This window comes from Pelobates fuscus, chromosome 5, assembly GCF_036172605.1.
Source record: "Pelobates fuscus isolate aPelFus1 chromosome 5, aPelFus1.pri, whole genome shotgun sequence".
Taxonomy (NCBI): Eukaryota; Metazoa; Chordata; class Amphibia; order Anura; family Pelobatidae; genus Pelobates; species Pelobates fuscus.
The window spans coordinates 361,041,814-361,059,468 of record NC_086321.1 but is presented as its reverse complement, the minus strand read 5'-3'; the positions used below and the strand labels follow the sequence as shown (position 1 = coordinate 361,059,468).

General features: G+C 39.9%; 1 protein-coding gene across 1 annotated transcript in view; it reads left to right on the top strand.

Annotated features, from left to right (window-relative positions):
- Positions 1-17,655, top strand: part of STX8 (syntaxin 8) — a 161,454-nt gene that overhangs the window by 41,562 nt on the left and 102,237 nt on the right. The window contains exons 5-6 of the mRNA XM_063456041.1: positions 7,173-7,300; positions 10,286-10,378. Of these exons, the coding sequence (XP_063312111.1) occupies positions 7,173-7,300; positions 10,286-10,378 (221 nt within the window). The remainder of the gene's footprint in view (positions 1-7,172; positions 7,301-10,285; positions 10,379-17,655) is intronic.

The following is a 17,655-nucleotide window of genomic DNA, read 5'->3' as shown; positions in this document are numbered from 1 at the left end:
GGTGTTACTACATCACAAGCAACGCACAAACTAGCCCAACGCAACCACATTGCAACATGACTTACTACACTTAATATACTAACAAAGCGAGAATCTGAACTGCCGCAATGATGACTTGGGTATAAACGTCTTCACTTCTGTAAAATGCAGGGCTACATACATACTTAACCAGATCATTAAGCAAGAACGATTTTGTTGTATTTTGTTGTATATATAGTTAGCCTAGCATGGTTAATGCAAGCGGTAGATATCTCACAGCCTGTTACTCACATGATATTACAAAAAAAAAGTGCTGTTTAACCTGCCACACTGTGAAATGCTATGAAACTGCTGGCAGCTGCTGTCGTGGCTCTGCACGCTTTATGTTACTTCACGCACAAATAAAATAAAGAATTAAAAAAAAAAAAAGCAGAAATTCGTACTCATGTATTTGCACGAAGAACTGTCTGGAGCACTAGTACTTAATATAGGGTATAGATGTTGCTCAAGTGTTGCTGTAGAGAAGATAACCTCTAAACCTATAATGAAACTGCAATATGTGTATCTTGTTTTAGGGAACTTGCTCGAGATTACGCTTTTGTACGTGTTGATTACCCAGCATACAGAATGACTTGTGGGGGAATCGATTCACTAAATGCTGAAATCTCAATTTTTTGCAAATTGCAACTAAATGCCCCTGCTATAAGAGCAGGACGAATGGGTTGCATGGCGTTAGGGGAATTTAGGGTGTAATTCCCTTGGTGTATATTGGGGCAGGACTATCAAATGAATTAAAGAGACCTCAACAGCCCAAATACAAAATAAATCATCAATATTTAGTAGATATACCCACAAAGAAAGCTTGCATGCATTTAATTATACATTTTATTATTGTTGGTATATCTATAAAAGCAACTTTTGACTCCAGCCTTTTCCAGCCCTCCCCTTTTAACCCTGCCCAGACTGTCTGTGGCTATCCAATCACAGGCTTCGCAATGCAGCTCAATGAGAAGTCTTTGCAAGGAAGAGCTATTGCTGCCTCTTGAGTTTAACTCCACTGAGCTAACCAAACCAGGAAGTAGCAGGACCTGTTGGCTGCTTTAAAGCCAGAGTGGTGTAACCAGATTCATTTATAAAAGTTATTTTTTTATTTTATTTTGAAATATATCTTTTAACTGCCTGCCTGTCTGTACTAGTATTGACAGAAAATACCACATATATTAATTTACTACTATGGTGCCTATATGCAAGAACACATGCATACATCCAGCATTATAAATTAAAAGGCCCTGGATATTGAAATACTGCAGAGGTAGTTTATTTTGTTCTATTTATTTCTTTATTTTTATTTAATGCTTTTGTTGACTTCACTCTTTGGCATTTACTTTGTTTAGGTAGAGAGGAAATGGTGTCTTTCAGAGAAGATGTCTTCTTGTGTTTCCCATAGGTTTTTGCCTGAAGGAGTGGCCGTCCTGTTTTCTGTCTGCACATTTTATACATTTTCGAAATATTTGTCCACTTTTGTAAAGAAGATTTGTGGATCTCATCTTAAAAATGTCCATCCTTCTTTAATGCTACATTACTATGTTAACCATTTCCACTTTACTTTAAATTTTTTTGTAAATGTCCATAAACTCATCAATGATTTTCTTTATCCTTTCGTACACTTACACGTCGATAGTTGAACATCGTTTATTTATCTTCAGTAAACAAGCGAGGCCGATTCTGGTCACATGAGTCTATATGGTCTGACATTTTTCCTTTGCGGCCAGTCATCATAGGGCAGAGGAGACCAAATGTGTGGCCTGCCATTCAAGCCCTGGTTGAGTAATCTAAGTTCAGTGGGAAGTCTTCACAGAGTTATCCGTAAAACAATGCAACTCCAAAAGATAAGCCGCCACTTGTTAAACAGCGGCCTAGGAGCCCACTTCCTAAATCCCCGTCAGTTTCTCTGTTTGGACGCTTTACTAAGTCTTATAATTTGTTAAATCTGCTGCAGTAATCAAAAGCTATGTGCACACTCCATCGCACAGTGATGATTGCGAAGATTTAAGTGATTAAGTTGGCGGAGGCAGTGGGTGGCTAATTGGATAAGCTTTAATCTTCACACTAGCAAAGCAGTGCAGGAGAACATCCGAGAAGGAGGAGGAAGTCTTAGCCTGTCCTGTGGGAATGAGCTTACTAAATATGTCAAGGAGATTACATTATTCAACAAAGTCCTGAGCAGCTCTCGTTCAGCATCTGGGGGAAGAAAGACTGAGACTGTATAGCCAAATTTGACTGTTTCAACCTAAAGCTCACTCTGTGAATCCCATGCAGCTATTCTCAATGGAGTCTTTTTTTATCAGTAACTCCAAAAGGCTGCCCAGGGCATTGATTACTGTGGCACCTTGTCTTGTCCATTAGGTTCCATTACTATGAATCATAAAGCTCTCTGGTACTACAGTACATCATGCTAACTGTGGCCTCTATTGAATGAATAGAATGAAATACCTGTATGAGGCTGACCCAGAAAAGCGATTTCTGGGACAGGAATATAACATATTTTTTTTGCCAATATATTCAGGTTTTATGCAAAGTGCATCACATAGTCAAAAGGTAATAAAAGAAGCTGTTAACGTCTTTGTAATGGAAAATACATTTGTATGTGCGTACATAGAGCATTCCAAAATGTCTTAAATGTTAGAGAACTGACAATGACATTTGGAGCAAGAGTTGGGTGGTAATGTGCACTTTTATAATTTTTTTTTATTTTACTCCGTGCCACTGGCTAGCATACATTTAAATGGTGGTCTTAATCGCACTGTGAGGATCACCAACGACACTTGGCAAGGTTGTTCCCTACCCTCCATTTTATTCATACTTTCCCTTGAAACTTACTTTTGGACATTGCATTCCCATCTTGATATTTCTGGTTCCACCTTGCTCAAACCGGCTCTCTAGCCTATAAACATGATAAATACAGCCTCAATAAAACTAATTTGGGAAAGCACCCAAAAAGTACACGATTAGAGCAATCAGATATGTATAAATTTCATCTATAATAAAGAATTAAGATTAACCCTATTTGAAACCCGAGTAATATCTAAATGTAATATTACTTCTAACCACAAGAGCAGGCCATTGCACAAAAATAAGTCCTGCTTCTAGACTTGGCAGGTGGTGTAAGCCCACCTGTCACGTCAAGGCAAACCTCTAGGTGGGTCCTACACTAACAATTCTCCTTGCTTGCTTCAAGTATTTTTTTTTTTAAAACCCCTACATACTTATTAATCCTTTTAAAAGGCCTTGACGTGGCAGGTGGGCTTACACCTAATGGCCATTGGAGTGAAAGTAAAAACCTCCATTCATCTAAATATGCATAGGGATTTGGAATAATGCGCAAGTAACTTTTTTTTTCTTTGTTTTTTATTGTATGTATTGGGGCTGATATGTACTATGGTCATTGCTGCCGCCCAGTAGTTGTTGGAGTCTGAGCACAGGACTTATTTTTGTGTATTTTAACTTCTTTTGCAGTTTGTTGTTTTTGTCTTTTTTTTTTTTTTTTGTTTAAATGTGAGTAATATTTTAAGCAAAAAGCCAGATCAGGTGGTTAATGCACCAACTGTTGAACATGTCCGTTTTAGCATTGAATTCTCTCAGTAATAACATTTATACTTCATGATTTATTCTTTGTGATAAACATTTAGATTATCATATCTTCCCTGTACCCAAAAGTCAGCTATATATTATTTTTCTTTTTTTTTTTTAACAGTAATTGCTCAGACTTTGGGAAATTGCCATTTTTCCAGGGTCTGTGCAGATGCAGCTTAAAATAAGCATTTGCTTATTTTCTTTGTCTTGTTTAAAATCTATGTTGAGAACCCCAGCTATATTCCAAATTTCATTAGCTAAGACCTCTGGTGAGGCACATGATATCGAATGATTCCAACAATAATAAACTATAAGAGCCCTGTGTTTGAAAAGACCACACTATGTAGAACAAATATATTGCATAATGTGGAGATATGATTGTTAGGAAAATTTGTTTATTCACTTTGGTGTTTTACCCTAAATTTGCCACTAGATGTCTCTCTACACCACCAAATTGCCATATGTTTCGGACACTTGTAGAACTTGCATTTGGTTTCAAACAAAGTGCGAAGAGTTACATTTTTTGGAGTGTATTTTATAAACTGTGAATTATCTACCTGCATCTTTCTCTCTCTTTAGGGAATAGTAAATAGAAAAGGGAAAACGGTAAAAAAAAATGTAAATAAAAAATTCCAATTATATGCTTTTTAACACATTTTTTTGCACAACAGTGATATTTACATATTTAGTGTTGAATAGGATTATATTCATTTCTTAAACGACTAGAATAGGAAATTAACAGATTAATTTATATTTAAGGATGGTGAAGTGAAAAGCTGAATTGCAAAATTCTGGCTAAATCGGAAAACAATATTTGGGGACAAAAAAAAGTATGTTTATTTTGATAAGAAGAAGAATCTTGCAAAATGCACATAAAGTGATCAGCATGCGCACACATGTCCCATTAAACAGTGTTTAAACTATTACAAATATAAAATCATCTGTCTGGTGTTTAAACATTTAGATTTGTTGTCTGTGCTGACTCCTATTTGTGTATTTTTACGATCATTTTTGTATAACAATCTTAAAAAAAAAACCCTGCTGATCCCCTGCTGATTTTGAATGTTTGCCCACTGACAAAGAAATAATCAGTCTATAATTGTAATGGTAGGTGTATTTCAACAATGAGAGACAGAATAACAAAAAAAAAAAAATCTAGAAAAACGCATGTCAAAAAAGTTATATATTTGATTTATGTAGATGATCCAACCAACCCCCAGCATCTCCAGCACCTCTGGAAAGAACATAAGTAGTTTTTGTGGGGTGTCATATTAGTTTGTCACTATTTTGTAGTTCGTCTCTAGCATTTGTACTCTGGTGTGTCAATATCAACATCTTTGACCATTCCTGATAGGAGAACCGCATCAGTTTCCTCCCAATATGACATGACCTTGAACTGGGCAAGTTTGTCTCCCATGAGGAGTCTCCCATGAGGCAAGTTTGTCTGCCTCATTACTCCATGAGGAGTAATTGGTAGAGGGTGGAATGACCGTTCAGATTAACAGCAAAAAATGTCCCTTGATGTCTACTATTGGAGCTAAAATCTGGCCAGTGATATTTAAAATGACTTTTTTTGCTCTCTTTGCAGACTTTTTAAATTTATATATAATATTTAATAGTCGTGAGATTATTCTAGGTTTTTATATATTTTTTTTTTTCTAAATTCAAAATGATTTATTTGATGTAATATATATATCCTGCATTTAACAAAGATATGTGTGCAGCTTCCATACTTGTACAAGTCTTTTCTTAAAGAAACATTATAGTGACAGGAATACAAACATGTATTCCTGTCACTATAGCTGTGAAAACCTAGTTGAGCTTCCTGCCTCTCTGTAAGCAAAGTAAAAGATAATTTTACTCCCCTTTATATTGGCGCTGTGAGGGTCTGTCGCGGTTGGCCCGCCCTCACTGCTCCTAGGCTGAGCTCATCAAAATTGCCGATCTCAGCCAATCCAATGCTTTCCCAAAGGAAAGCATTGGGAGGCTATATTGCTTTCGTGGAAAACGCTGCGCTGCGCTAATCGGCACCTCCTCTTAGAGATGCTTTGAATTAGTGCATCTCTATAGGGAATGTTCAGCATCTCCATGTAGACGCTGAACGTCAGTGCTGCATATTGTCAGTGCAGCATCTTAGGAGTGGCCACTGGAGGTGTCCCTAGGCTGTAATGTAAATAAGAGAAAAGGCAGTGTTTTAAAGTGCCTGCTGGGACGGGTGGTAGACACCAGAACAACTACATTATGCTGTAGTTGTTCTGGTGACTATAGTGTCCCTTTAATTTTTCTTACTAGCTAAAATTCAGAATGTGTGCAGAAGGTTTAAGATAGATTTCCATACTTTATTGCAATTGGATTCCATACAATATTTTATCGTTTTTATATTTGCTAACACTATTATCTGGGCCTAAAATTTCAAGTCCTACATTACTAGCAAGGCAACTGCAATCCCAGAGAGTGCGTGGCACGTTGACCGGGGTGAATTTCCACTCGACAGGCTTAGCTTTTCTCTCGCCAAAGGCGAGTGGAGGTTTTTGAGCCCTCATATTTTCCTTTCTTTTTCTGTCTTTTGCATTGTTTCCATCTTTATGGTTCTAAAAACATATTAGGTTTATTTAAGATGCAATAAAAGCTCTTTAGAATGCTACACAATATCTTTAGGATGCAGCAAATTTACCGGAGTAATGTTTTGTTAGTTCGGTAAATCCTCTTATCCCGAATGTATACACTGTAAAAAAAAAGCTTCTTTTCCCTAGATTAACCCTTTTCAGTATGTCTAGCTAGTGTGTATGATCTTGTATCATCATATTTCCTGCTGTATTTCTACTAAAATGTACCTTCTTTTATATTTTATAATTCACAAAGGTTTCCCTAACTTTACTGTGCTGACTACAGTCAGTGTTTCCTCCAAGACTGTACAGAATGTGGTTCCACTAGTTCGAACTACTGTACTACCGGAACAAACCGGTCTTACAGGGAGCGCTGCTTAAGAAACATGAAATAACATAATATATGATGAGTTTGATTATTATTGCTTAATAAGGAGCCTTTTTTTATTTTTCCCGCTGTAAACATAATTTTGGAATATTGCCTTTATTTTTTTTATTTTTATTTTTACCAACGTAACAGATTTATGCTTTTTTGTATTTCTTTTAACAGCAGAAAAGTGTCAGAATTTTCCCATCAGTAAAAGTAGTGCAATTTTCTGAAATGGCTTTTTCTGCAAAACCCGGTGATCTATTTTTAGATCACTTTAAAGGGACACTATAGTCACCAGAACAACTACAGCTTAATGTAGGGATTCTGGTGAGTACAGTCAGTCCCTGTAGACTTTTTGCTGTAAACAAAAAAATGGTGGGCAACCAGTTTTCTCTAATTAAATGCATTCTCGCAAAATTGTTCTTGCTTTGTTGAATTGGTTTTCCTTTTTATTTTTTTAAAATTGCCTTACTACTTTTCACGCTACATTTCTGATTCAATACGTTTAGAATAGTTCCGGTGATGTCACAGGCTTGAGTGGCGTCTATTGGGGAAATAATAACTTTTTGCTCCTTTTATCCCAGATCCAGTTTGATGGCTGGTGGTAGTGGAAGATCGGCCCGTCATAACCCATGGGCCGTGGAAGAGCCGGAGGAGTTTCAAGGTTTTGGGTCAGGAGATCTTCTGGTCCAGCAGCATCGTATTATAGCAGGTAAAACGATCCCTGTTTGATGGGGAGAGTTTGACGTTAAAGTCTCTGCTTTACCTTGCTTTGTAAATTGTTACATTGGAATGTAATGCATTTGAATTATTTGTTTGGCTTTAGACCCGGTAGTTCCAATCTTGCCCTGTCACTTTGAATTACGGGATATCTAAGCTGTGAGACTGCTTCGTATGGTTGGCATTTGAAGCTCTTCGTTACATGTTGCATTCAGTGTACACACATGGGGGGGGGGGGTTGTCTGTTGGAGAACCATTAATCTATTTCCCTAGTCTTTAACAGTTAATAAGTAAGCCCCCTATAACTCCATTGCAAGCAGGGATACTATATATCCCTCTTAGCTCCCCTGTAACTTTTAAACGCCTCGCCTTTCTCATCTTTCAAATGTTGTTGTGGCGCAGAGAGCCATTTGATTAAACGAAGGGGGTAAACAAGACCCCAGAGTTCACTAATAGAGAAAATGCAATTAGAGCTCTCCACATACGTTGCAGACAGACACAGAGATGTCTGTTCTTGTAATGTCTGGAAGCCATGGACGCTGTTAGATTAAGGGGAACCAAAACTGGTCAACCCCTCTCCCATATTATTAACCCTTTGTGTGCGAAAACAGTCTATCTAATGCAAAGCCAGAGAGAGACTTTCAAACGTTTTACATGGATATAACTATTTTCTACTATAAGTCGACTTTTGCTGAGAATTTCGAGCAACCTATAGTTTTTTTTTCCCCCCCCCCCTTATTGTTAGGCTTCCCATTAATTACCTTGTCTGCACCTTGTTTATTCATACTATTTTCCACAATTTAGTTTTTTTTTCTAATTTGTACATTTTTTTTTAAAATAGTTTTTTTGGTGTTGATGAATACACCAGGATAATTAAACACACCCGTCATGATTAATGCTTTTGCCAAGTACAGCTGAGACTTTTTTTTTTAGTCGTATTTGAAGAGTCTGGACTGTGCAAGATTTGCTCAGCCCCTCATCATTCAGGGGTTAATCAGGCATATGCATGACGTAGCTGAAACAACTCTTTTTAGTACATTGTACATTGAGAGCAGAAAACCGGAAGGAAACGTTGGGAAACTGTCATAACTCAGGACTGTCCTGCCTTCATTGAGACGCTTGGGAGTCATAGAGTTTAAAAAAAAAAAATGTAATTTGTCAATCTTGTTTTTTCAATGTTTTTATTGAGGCATAGAATAATTCAGTACAGAAAGTAAAGCAGAGAGTTTTGGTATATAAAACGCATGGTATAGAGTAGGCAACATCGATACTTAAACTCCAGCGTATAACAGCTTATTTTTATATATAATTCAACGTTCGATAACTATGCAGGTTAAACTAATAGTGTTAGCATTGATGTGTCTGTCTAATTGTAAGGAATCAGACATCACGTTACGCTGTGCATTAATTGTCAAGCTAAACATTATAGCAGTAGTGATATTTCTGTGCTTAGGAAAAAGATTAGTGTTTCAATAGTTAGGAACCTCTGGGATCGGGATTACTGGCAGGGTTTTGCATAGTGAAGGAAACTACATACTGAGTGTGCCTCTGGGGCTTGTTAAGGTATTTAAGATTCTGCTTTTCCCAAAGGGCTATTGCATAAACTCGGAGTGGGGTTGACAGAGGTAGCCATTGCATTTAGTGGGTTATCAACAGGATTTCTCACATGCTGGCACATAAACTACCAGCAAGTAGTCTGATCAGTCAACCATTGCCTAATCTTGGCAGGGTGTCCACAGAAACACTTAAGCTGAGGAGGGTGACAGGGCGATGCAGGCGGGTCGAGACCCTACTCCGGCCCATGCCTGTGTGAAGGGCGGCATCAGTGAACCACATGCTCGGTGGCTTTTTGAGTCCGAGACATTTCCGTGTTGGGAGCAGCAAGAAACCCGGGTGGTCATCTGCCGCCAGCGGCGGTCTTCCTGCGAGGTGGTCGATGCTTCAGAGACTCTCCTTAGGACCCTCAGCCCAGGTAGGCTAGTAGTATTGATGGCTAGTGTGGGAGCAGAGGTAGCACTCAGGAGAAGCCGTCTCCGCTCCCCCTGCCCGTCCCTCTTCCCTGCTTCCTCCATGTTTCAGGTGTCGGAGCCATGCGCTTTTCCAGCAATGCCCAGAAGCGTTGAAAGCTCTTGTCAATCCGCGTGAGTGTAGACTCCACCATAGAGCTGCTTTCCCCGCCGGGTGGCGTGGATGTAGAGGGTGATGTAGGCCTATCCGCCATCTTGTTAGTTTCACCACTTGAGATGGAGGAGCTGGGGCCCACAGAGGTACTTATGCCAGGCCAGTGGGGACTGGGATTACACCCACCGGGCAAAAGGGGTGGAAAACAGGTGCCAGCGAGACAATCCATCGAGGAGCTGCACCAGGCAATCGGTAAGTCCACCCCACCCCTCGCTTTAGTAGGCCGCAAGCTCCGGGTGCACAATCTCCCAGCAGGACTTCACAGCATCCAGACCTGAGTTCTGCAGGTTATGCAGGAAGTCGTTGTGTTACAGCTGGCAGCTTTTGGTCAAGAAATTAGTCAGGATTTCCCTTAATTGGAGCAGAATAGGTAAGAACAGGCAGGTGCTCATCAGACATGCGACCAGCCAGGATGGCGGTCCGACCCCGTCCTCCCTTTTTAAATTTTTTTTAATCACTATTTCTGATTTGATTGTCCAAACCCGACGAGCCTTTAAATGATAATGTTACACTAATGAAAATGTTGTAGTATTTGTCGGCACACGCTGTGCCAAAGCTTATGACAGATTTATGTAAAAGCAAGAATGGTAAATGTTTTAAATGTCTTTATATGAAAAACTTGATTTAAAAAAAAAAAAATAACAAAAAAAGTTACATTTAAAAGATTTTAAGTGAATTGGCAGCAAACTGTCAGCCGTATTAAACAGGAGCCTTTGCTGCACCACTTAAGGCTGTGGTGAAAGATTTGCTGGATCCTGCTACAACAAGTGTGAGAATATGTGTTTTCTGTCTGCAGAACAAGATGCAGGTCTAGAGGCTCTCTCTTCGATCATCGCCCGACAGAAACAGATGGGTCACGATATCGGAAATGAGCTCGATGAACAGAACGGTAAGAATCTATAGATAGTGAGAGGGATGGTGTGTTACATCTGTCCTTAATCAGACTAAACCCCCCCAAATGTAACCAGAAGCATAAGCTCTTTCCATTCCTTGGCCTGTCTTCATTTCTCAACACAACAGACCAGCCCGTGCAAGTGTCTGTGTAATAGCAGGCATTTCTGCTGACATTTCAACACTTTACAGAGCATAACATTGCAGGTATACATTTCTCACCACTGCATAGGGTACAGTGTTACTTTTCCTTTAAGATTGTAGCTTATCCTTCTAGGCTAATACAATAGAAACTTTGCTTAAAGTTGGCAGTAGGTCTTCCATGCACTCCTGTAATGCCTAGCTCGCTACTAGAATGCAGTCCTCTGCATTTTACGAGTACATGGAAGACCTTCCAGCCTGCAGCTAAACACAGAAAACAAGACTTCCAGGAAATCGAACCGCCTGGAGCGAGGAAGGGTATTTGTTGGTGCTCTGAAGTTTACTTGTGAAAGTCTTGGAATCAATCTGTACACCGCACTTCTTATATCAGTGTGCCGGAAACTGTGCTTTGTGTAGTCTCAGCTGTGCTTAGGGCACCATTGCTTTTGTTACAGCGTGAGTGCGAAGGTAGAGATTGGAAGAAAACTGAATACTTTTCCTATTGGTGGTCACCCATTTAGGAGGCTTCGAGAGTTCTAGAACTCTGGACCCTCCGTCACAAGAGATGCTGCAGCTCGAGTTGATGGCTTCAGTGATTGGTACAGCTTCCCTCAGTAATGGAACATGTGAACGAACATTTGTTTTTTGCCTAAGAGAGCACCACCTATACAGGGAGTGCAGAATTATTAGGCAAGTTGTATTTTTGATATCTGTGTGTGCAGGTGACTATTACTGTGCATAATTATTAGGCAACTTAACAAAAAACAAATATATACCAATTTCAATTATTTATTTTTACCAGTGAAACCAATATAACATCTCAACATTCACAAATATACATTTCTGACATTCAAAAACATAACAAAAACAAATCAGTGACCAATATAGCCACCTTTCTTTGCAAGGACACTCAAAAGCCTGCCATCCATGGATTCTGTCAGTGTTTTGATCTGTTCACCATCAACATTGCGTGCAGCAGCAACCACAGCCTCCCAGACACTGTTCAGAGAGGTGTACTGTTTTCCCTCCTTGTAAATCTCACATTTGATGATGGACCACAGGTTCTCAATGGGGTTCAGATCAGGTGAACAAGGAGGCCATGTCATTAGATTTTCTTCTTTTATATCCTTTCTTGCCAGCCACGCTGTGGAGTACTTGGACGCGTGTGATGGAGCATTGTCCTGCATGAAAATCATGTTTTTCTTGAAGGATGCAGACTTCTTCCTGTACCACTGCTTGAAGAAGGTGTCTTCCAGAAACTGGGAGTTGAGCTTGACTCCATCCTCAACCCGAAAAGGCCCCACAAGCTCATCTTTGATGATACCAGCCCAAACCAGTACTCCACCTCCACCTTGCTGGCGTCTGAGTCAGACTGGAGCTCTCTGCCCTTTACCAATCCATCCATCTGGCCCATCAAGACTCACTCTCATTTCATCAGTCCATAAAACCTTAGAAAAATCAGTCTTGAGATATTTCTTGGCCCAGTCTTGACGTTTCAGCTTGTGTGTCTTGTTCAGTGGTGGTCGTCTTTCAGCCTTTCTTACCTTGCCCATGTCTCTGCGTATTGCACACCTTGTGCTTTTGGGCACCCCAGTGATGTTGCAGCTCTGAAATAGGGCCAAACTGGTGGCAAGTGGCATCTTGGCAGCTGCACGCTAGACTTTTCTCAGTTCATGGGCAGTTATTTTGCGCCTTGGTTTCTCCACACGCTTCTTGCGACCCTGTTGACTATTTTGAATGAAACGCTTGATTGTTCGATGATCACGCTTCAGAAGCTTTGCAATTTTAAGAGTGCTGCATCCCTCTGCAAGATATCTCACTATTTTTAACTTTTCTGAGCCTGTCAAGTCCTTCTTTTGACCCATTTTGCCAAAGGAAAGGAGGTTGCCTAATAATTATGCACACCTGATATAGGATGTTGATGTCATTAGACCACACCCCTTCTCATTACAGAGATGCACATCACCTAATATGCTTAATTGGTAGTAGGCTTTCGAGCCTATACAGCTTGGAGTAAGACAACATGCATAAAGAGGATGATGTGGTCAAAATACTAATTTGCCTAATAATTCTGCACGCAGTGTAGGGCTAAACTATGCTTGTGTCTGCTCTTGGTGAGTGTTGGGGTACATTTTATTGCTTAGGCTTGATGTATCAAATTATATATATTGATTACAGACGTTTTAGATGTCTCAGGGAAATGTTTTAAAATGCTTAGCTGGGGCCTCTCCCTTGCTTGCAGAGCACGTACTAAACCGCACCCTGAGTTATGCTGAGCAGGCTCGCTTATCTACCCCTAACATACAGAATTGGACGTGATGTTAGAACTGCTTGATTTGCAAAGTAAACTGTGCCAACTGCGATTGGCTGAATAGTGTGTGTGTGTGTGTGTGTGTGTAATCCTCTCTGCTGTGAGGAATAGAGTGAAAAGGCTTGATTGAAATACATTGCATTGTCCTGCATGTGCTATTTCTAACAGGCCTTTTCCCAGATCTGAGAGAGATAAGCGGAAAGCAGAAATTTGGTGACAAGTCCATGGCAGTGTGAGAGAATATCCAGTCTTACTGTGAGTGTCTCGTATAGTTTGGGTTTAGGGTTTATATAGAAACTATCTGTATGCAAAAGACAGAAAGGAGGAGGGTACCTGAATATTAGACTCTGTAGGACACTTACCTGTCTTACCCTTACAATTCTGTTTATGGAAGGTAATCGCAAGCAGAGCTCCATCTCTTTGTTACCGTAGTAGTCCCCAGACAGACATAGATTGGGATCTTCTGTTCTGTCCATGTGAATGTTAGCACGATGTCTGCATCAGCCCCACATTTAAAGTTTACCTGTCCTCTGCTAAATCCTTACAGTGTGCTCAGGAATTTACCGTATATCGCACGATGTCATGTTGCACTCTGCACTGTACCTGCGGCCTAATATTTGCACACCTTCAGCAGCTGGCATACTTTTAGATTTATGATTTGGTATTACTATAGCACCAACATATTCTGTAGCGCTGTACAATAGAGGGAATCCAGACAAATATTGAACATGTACGCATACAAAAGTAACAGAAGACCCTGCCTGTGAGCTTACAATCTTTTTAGGCCTATAGCAAAGCCCTAAGCGTGGTTTTTCCATTCTTTTGTTTAGCTTCTACAAATGGAGTATGGAGTTTCTTCAGAATACATTTTCATAATGACCAGGCAGCCATTTTGTGCAGTGTTTTTTTTTACAATATTCCATCAACGACCATGTTGCTCCCCTGTTTGTCAATTGATAGTTCAGGCAGCATGTCTGCGGTATTCTTTTAAGGGGTGCCTGTTCATCTATCTATCTATCTAGGTTCAACATTTTAATTTTCTCTAGGCTTGCAGTGGTCAGTAACTTTTAAGGCCTGACTTGTTGCATAGGACCTGCCATTCTAAGCCCTGTATATATTAATATGTGTGCCAGGTACACCAGGTTGCAATATTGGAAATTCCCCCCTCTGTGGCTATATGTGTATATTGTGTGTATACTTCGTGGCAATACAGGTAGGAAGAGAAATGGCCTGTTCAGGAAAGTGGAGTGTGTGTGGTGGGAATAGGCTTCCTTTATGTGATGGAGTTGGTTTGACTGTGTGTAATCTTCACCACTTGTTTTAATGACGATCAACTGTTAGCCACCGAGTCTTCCTTGTCAAGTGTCTGACATTTCAAGGTATTTTGACCTGTGTGGGGTCAGGCGGACAAGAGAACAAATCATTTGCTCCCGGCAATAAGAGCGAGGAACGTTTTTTTTTTTTTTTGTGACTCTGCCAGAGGTGACACATCTCCGAATGTAAATATTTGTTCTCCGTCATTACTGTCCCGCAGTCTATTGTGAGAACCGGCTTTAACAAACTAAAATACAAGCTGAGTAAAACAAACAGCGCAAGAGTCACAGAATCTACAAAAGTCTGTCTTTGGGCCCCTAGAACCCCCCTGAGATAGATTCTGTAAAGATGTCAAGTTCTAGTGCATTGGGGTTGTTTGGATTTGGACATTCTACATGTTATGGTTACTCACAGTCTGTATACATCCCTTCTGGAAATTGCCCAGGGGGATCCATAGCAGGGTACTGATCAGATTCACAAAAGCAGTGAATTTACAATGTAGGGGAAAGCAGCATAATGGTATGGTAGCTTGAAGTCTAAAGGTATTGAGAGGAGTAAATGCAACGAGTGCAAATATATCACCTTGTGGTAAGACATTGCCGTGAACTCACCTTAAATAGGGAGTATAGGTATGGCTATTTGTTTCAGAGGTGACTGATTTGAAGGAGAAAGGAAATTCTCTAAACTCTGGAGAAAAGGGCCCATTGGGGTGATATACTAGTCATAAACATATCTGCCTCCACTTCCGGTAGTGTCAATCGGGCATCATTAACCAGCCCACAACATGAGTTCTTGGGTGTCTAATGGGAATTCTGTGCAAGTTTGGCCTCTGATGTCACGACGCACAGCATGCTCGTGCCAGACAGCCAATGGCAGCAGGCTTCCTTCTCCCTCCATGTCTGCCCTCCCTGACATTCCTCCCCCTCCAGCATAGCGGAATAATGTCGGCTGTTGAAGATCGGACAGTCGGGAGTCCTTGACCGCGGTGGTACGGTCATTTTAGCTGTTTTTTTTTTTCTTTTTGCATGGAGTTGCTTGCGCATATAGGAAGGGTTACTCTGTTGTTTTTTTAGTTGGAGTAATCTTTTAAGTAACCTCTGGAAAAACTCCCTCATTTTGAAAGATCCTAAAACTAACCAGTTTTGGTATACATTTGTTTATGTATGGATTCTGCAAGCCTTCTGCAGTCTCCATTCACTGCAACGTACCAGTATTTCGAGTTTCGATCCACCACTACTTTCATTAGACCCAGAAGGTCTTGAGTTTACAAGTTAATTTTATGATAGAAGTTCCAAAAAACATTTGGCTTGATATACTAGTTTTTTTTGTTTTTTTTTAATCTTATCGGTCGATGTGCAGTATAGCTGATACGTTGCCCATTTTCAGCAGGACACAATAACTGATTTTATTTTTTTCTTTCCAAGATATTTTTAGCAGAAATTATCCTGCCAACAATTTCAAACATTTCTGTGACTATTAAAATCTTCTCTAGACATTTTCCATTCTGTCATCTGACCTCCACGTATAGTTCCCCAATATCAAAGTCTTCTATACAACTTTATAACTACATCCATCAGAGTGCTACTTTCCTGTTCCAAGGGCTGAATAATTGAGCCACAAAAGTAGATCATCAGGAATTCCTGCTGGCAATGAGTTTTAATTTGAATAGCTCATGCCAGATCTGAGGTGTTTGGGTTTTCAACGTGAGATATCTGTAATGGAGAGGAAGGGTAAAATTATTGGATGGAAGCGGATAACATACCTACAAATCCATGCTAGGTTTTTCTTTCGAAGGAGCATCTTGCTCAGAGAACTTCTGTTCTTTGTTAGCAAATTATAATTTTTTCCCTTGGCAAAATTGGTGTTGCTTCAGGGGAATTTCACATAAAGTCCATGATTTGTAGAGTTTGGTATTGGGGTCAGAATGGACTTTCTGAGTTGTTGAATCCTAAAATCCCGAATAAGATCCGAAGCCCAGTCATTATACCAATAATCAGAGTGGCATTTGGCAGATCAATAACTTATTTGTTAGTTGTTCCAGTTTGTTTGTTGCGGGTACATCATATAACAGTCATAAAGGAACGAGTTCAACCCCTTAAGGACCAAACTTCTGGAATAAAAGGGAATCGCGACATGTCACACATGTCATGTGTCCTCAAGGGGTTCAACAATTTATTCATCAACTTGTCATGCTCATTTTCCCTTTAAGTGGCTTTAATAAAGCAAAACTGTAGTTTCTGGGGGTACAGAAAGTCCATGGGTAAGTCGTCAGCGCCAATTGTACCCTACCAAATGCATTGCGAGGGGTGACCTCACAGGACGTTCTCGGGCAGATATTCAAGCGCTAGAGTCTCAAGCCTTACGTAATGTTATAAATAATGCAATCGAAAGAGACCGACTTGGCAAATAGAGCTTATTTAACAGATGCCATCTTCAGTACATAGTCAAACAAATGTACTTACATTAAGCATTTATTGTATGTAATATCATTGGAATTAGTTATTTGATTAAAAAAAAAAAAAGTTATTGACTCCTCAACCTCTACTCTGAGTTTTGGCCCACCCTGTACACAGGGTTCAGAATGTAACTTTCTATGTTACTAGCCAGACCTAAAAGTTACTCACCAAAGGAGGCCTGTCTGCCTGTATTACTGTCAGCAGCTAGATGAAGTATCCTGACCTGCGCCCACCGACCATAATGTCATCCAGTGTGCTCAGAGGACGATATGCAAACTTTATAAAGGAAATGGCTTTGGTTGTCGTATATTTCCCAAACTTTTTTTTTTCACGGTAGTTCCACTTTAATTTTTACCCCCTTGCATTAACACTGAGCGCCTGCTGACGCTACCTTGAGAAACCTTTCTTTGTGTTAATTGCAAACATATTTCCCCCTAATACTTAGTAATTCATTGTTATCATTCCTCAAGTTTTCACTGCCTAAAAAAAAGCCCATATTTAGACTGCAGGAAGTGACAGCAAATACTGCGGACCGAACCAAGGGCATTTCAGAAAAATGATAACTCTCGTTTAAAAAAACAAAACAAAACCAAGGTCAACCTCAGGTAATTTGAAACCCTACACTAGTTTTAATCTGGCCTCCTTCACATCTTAAACTCTGCCAAGGTCTTTTTGGGATGGATAAAAAGCTGCTTTGATTTGCAGAGCCTTTGGGTTTTCCCTGCTATGTTGGTCACTGTAGGTTTCTTGATACCGTTAAGTCGTAGAGTAGCTGTAGCACAGTAGAACTGTGAAGCTCTATACAATTAGTCAAACACTGATTTTTGCTTGTGTTCTTGTGCTTCTAAAATCAAGAGGGGGAAAAAAGAACTGAGAACACTAGGGCTAGCAAAAGTAGTCAATGTTCCTTGAGTGGGTACCATCTATACCAGGGCATGGAGCTATGCTACCAGTAGGTACATGTTGAAAAGACTATCCACAAAGAAAAAGTAAAAAACAAACAAACAAAAAACCTTTATGTAAAAGAACAAAGTAAAAAAGAAAAAAAAAAAA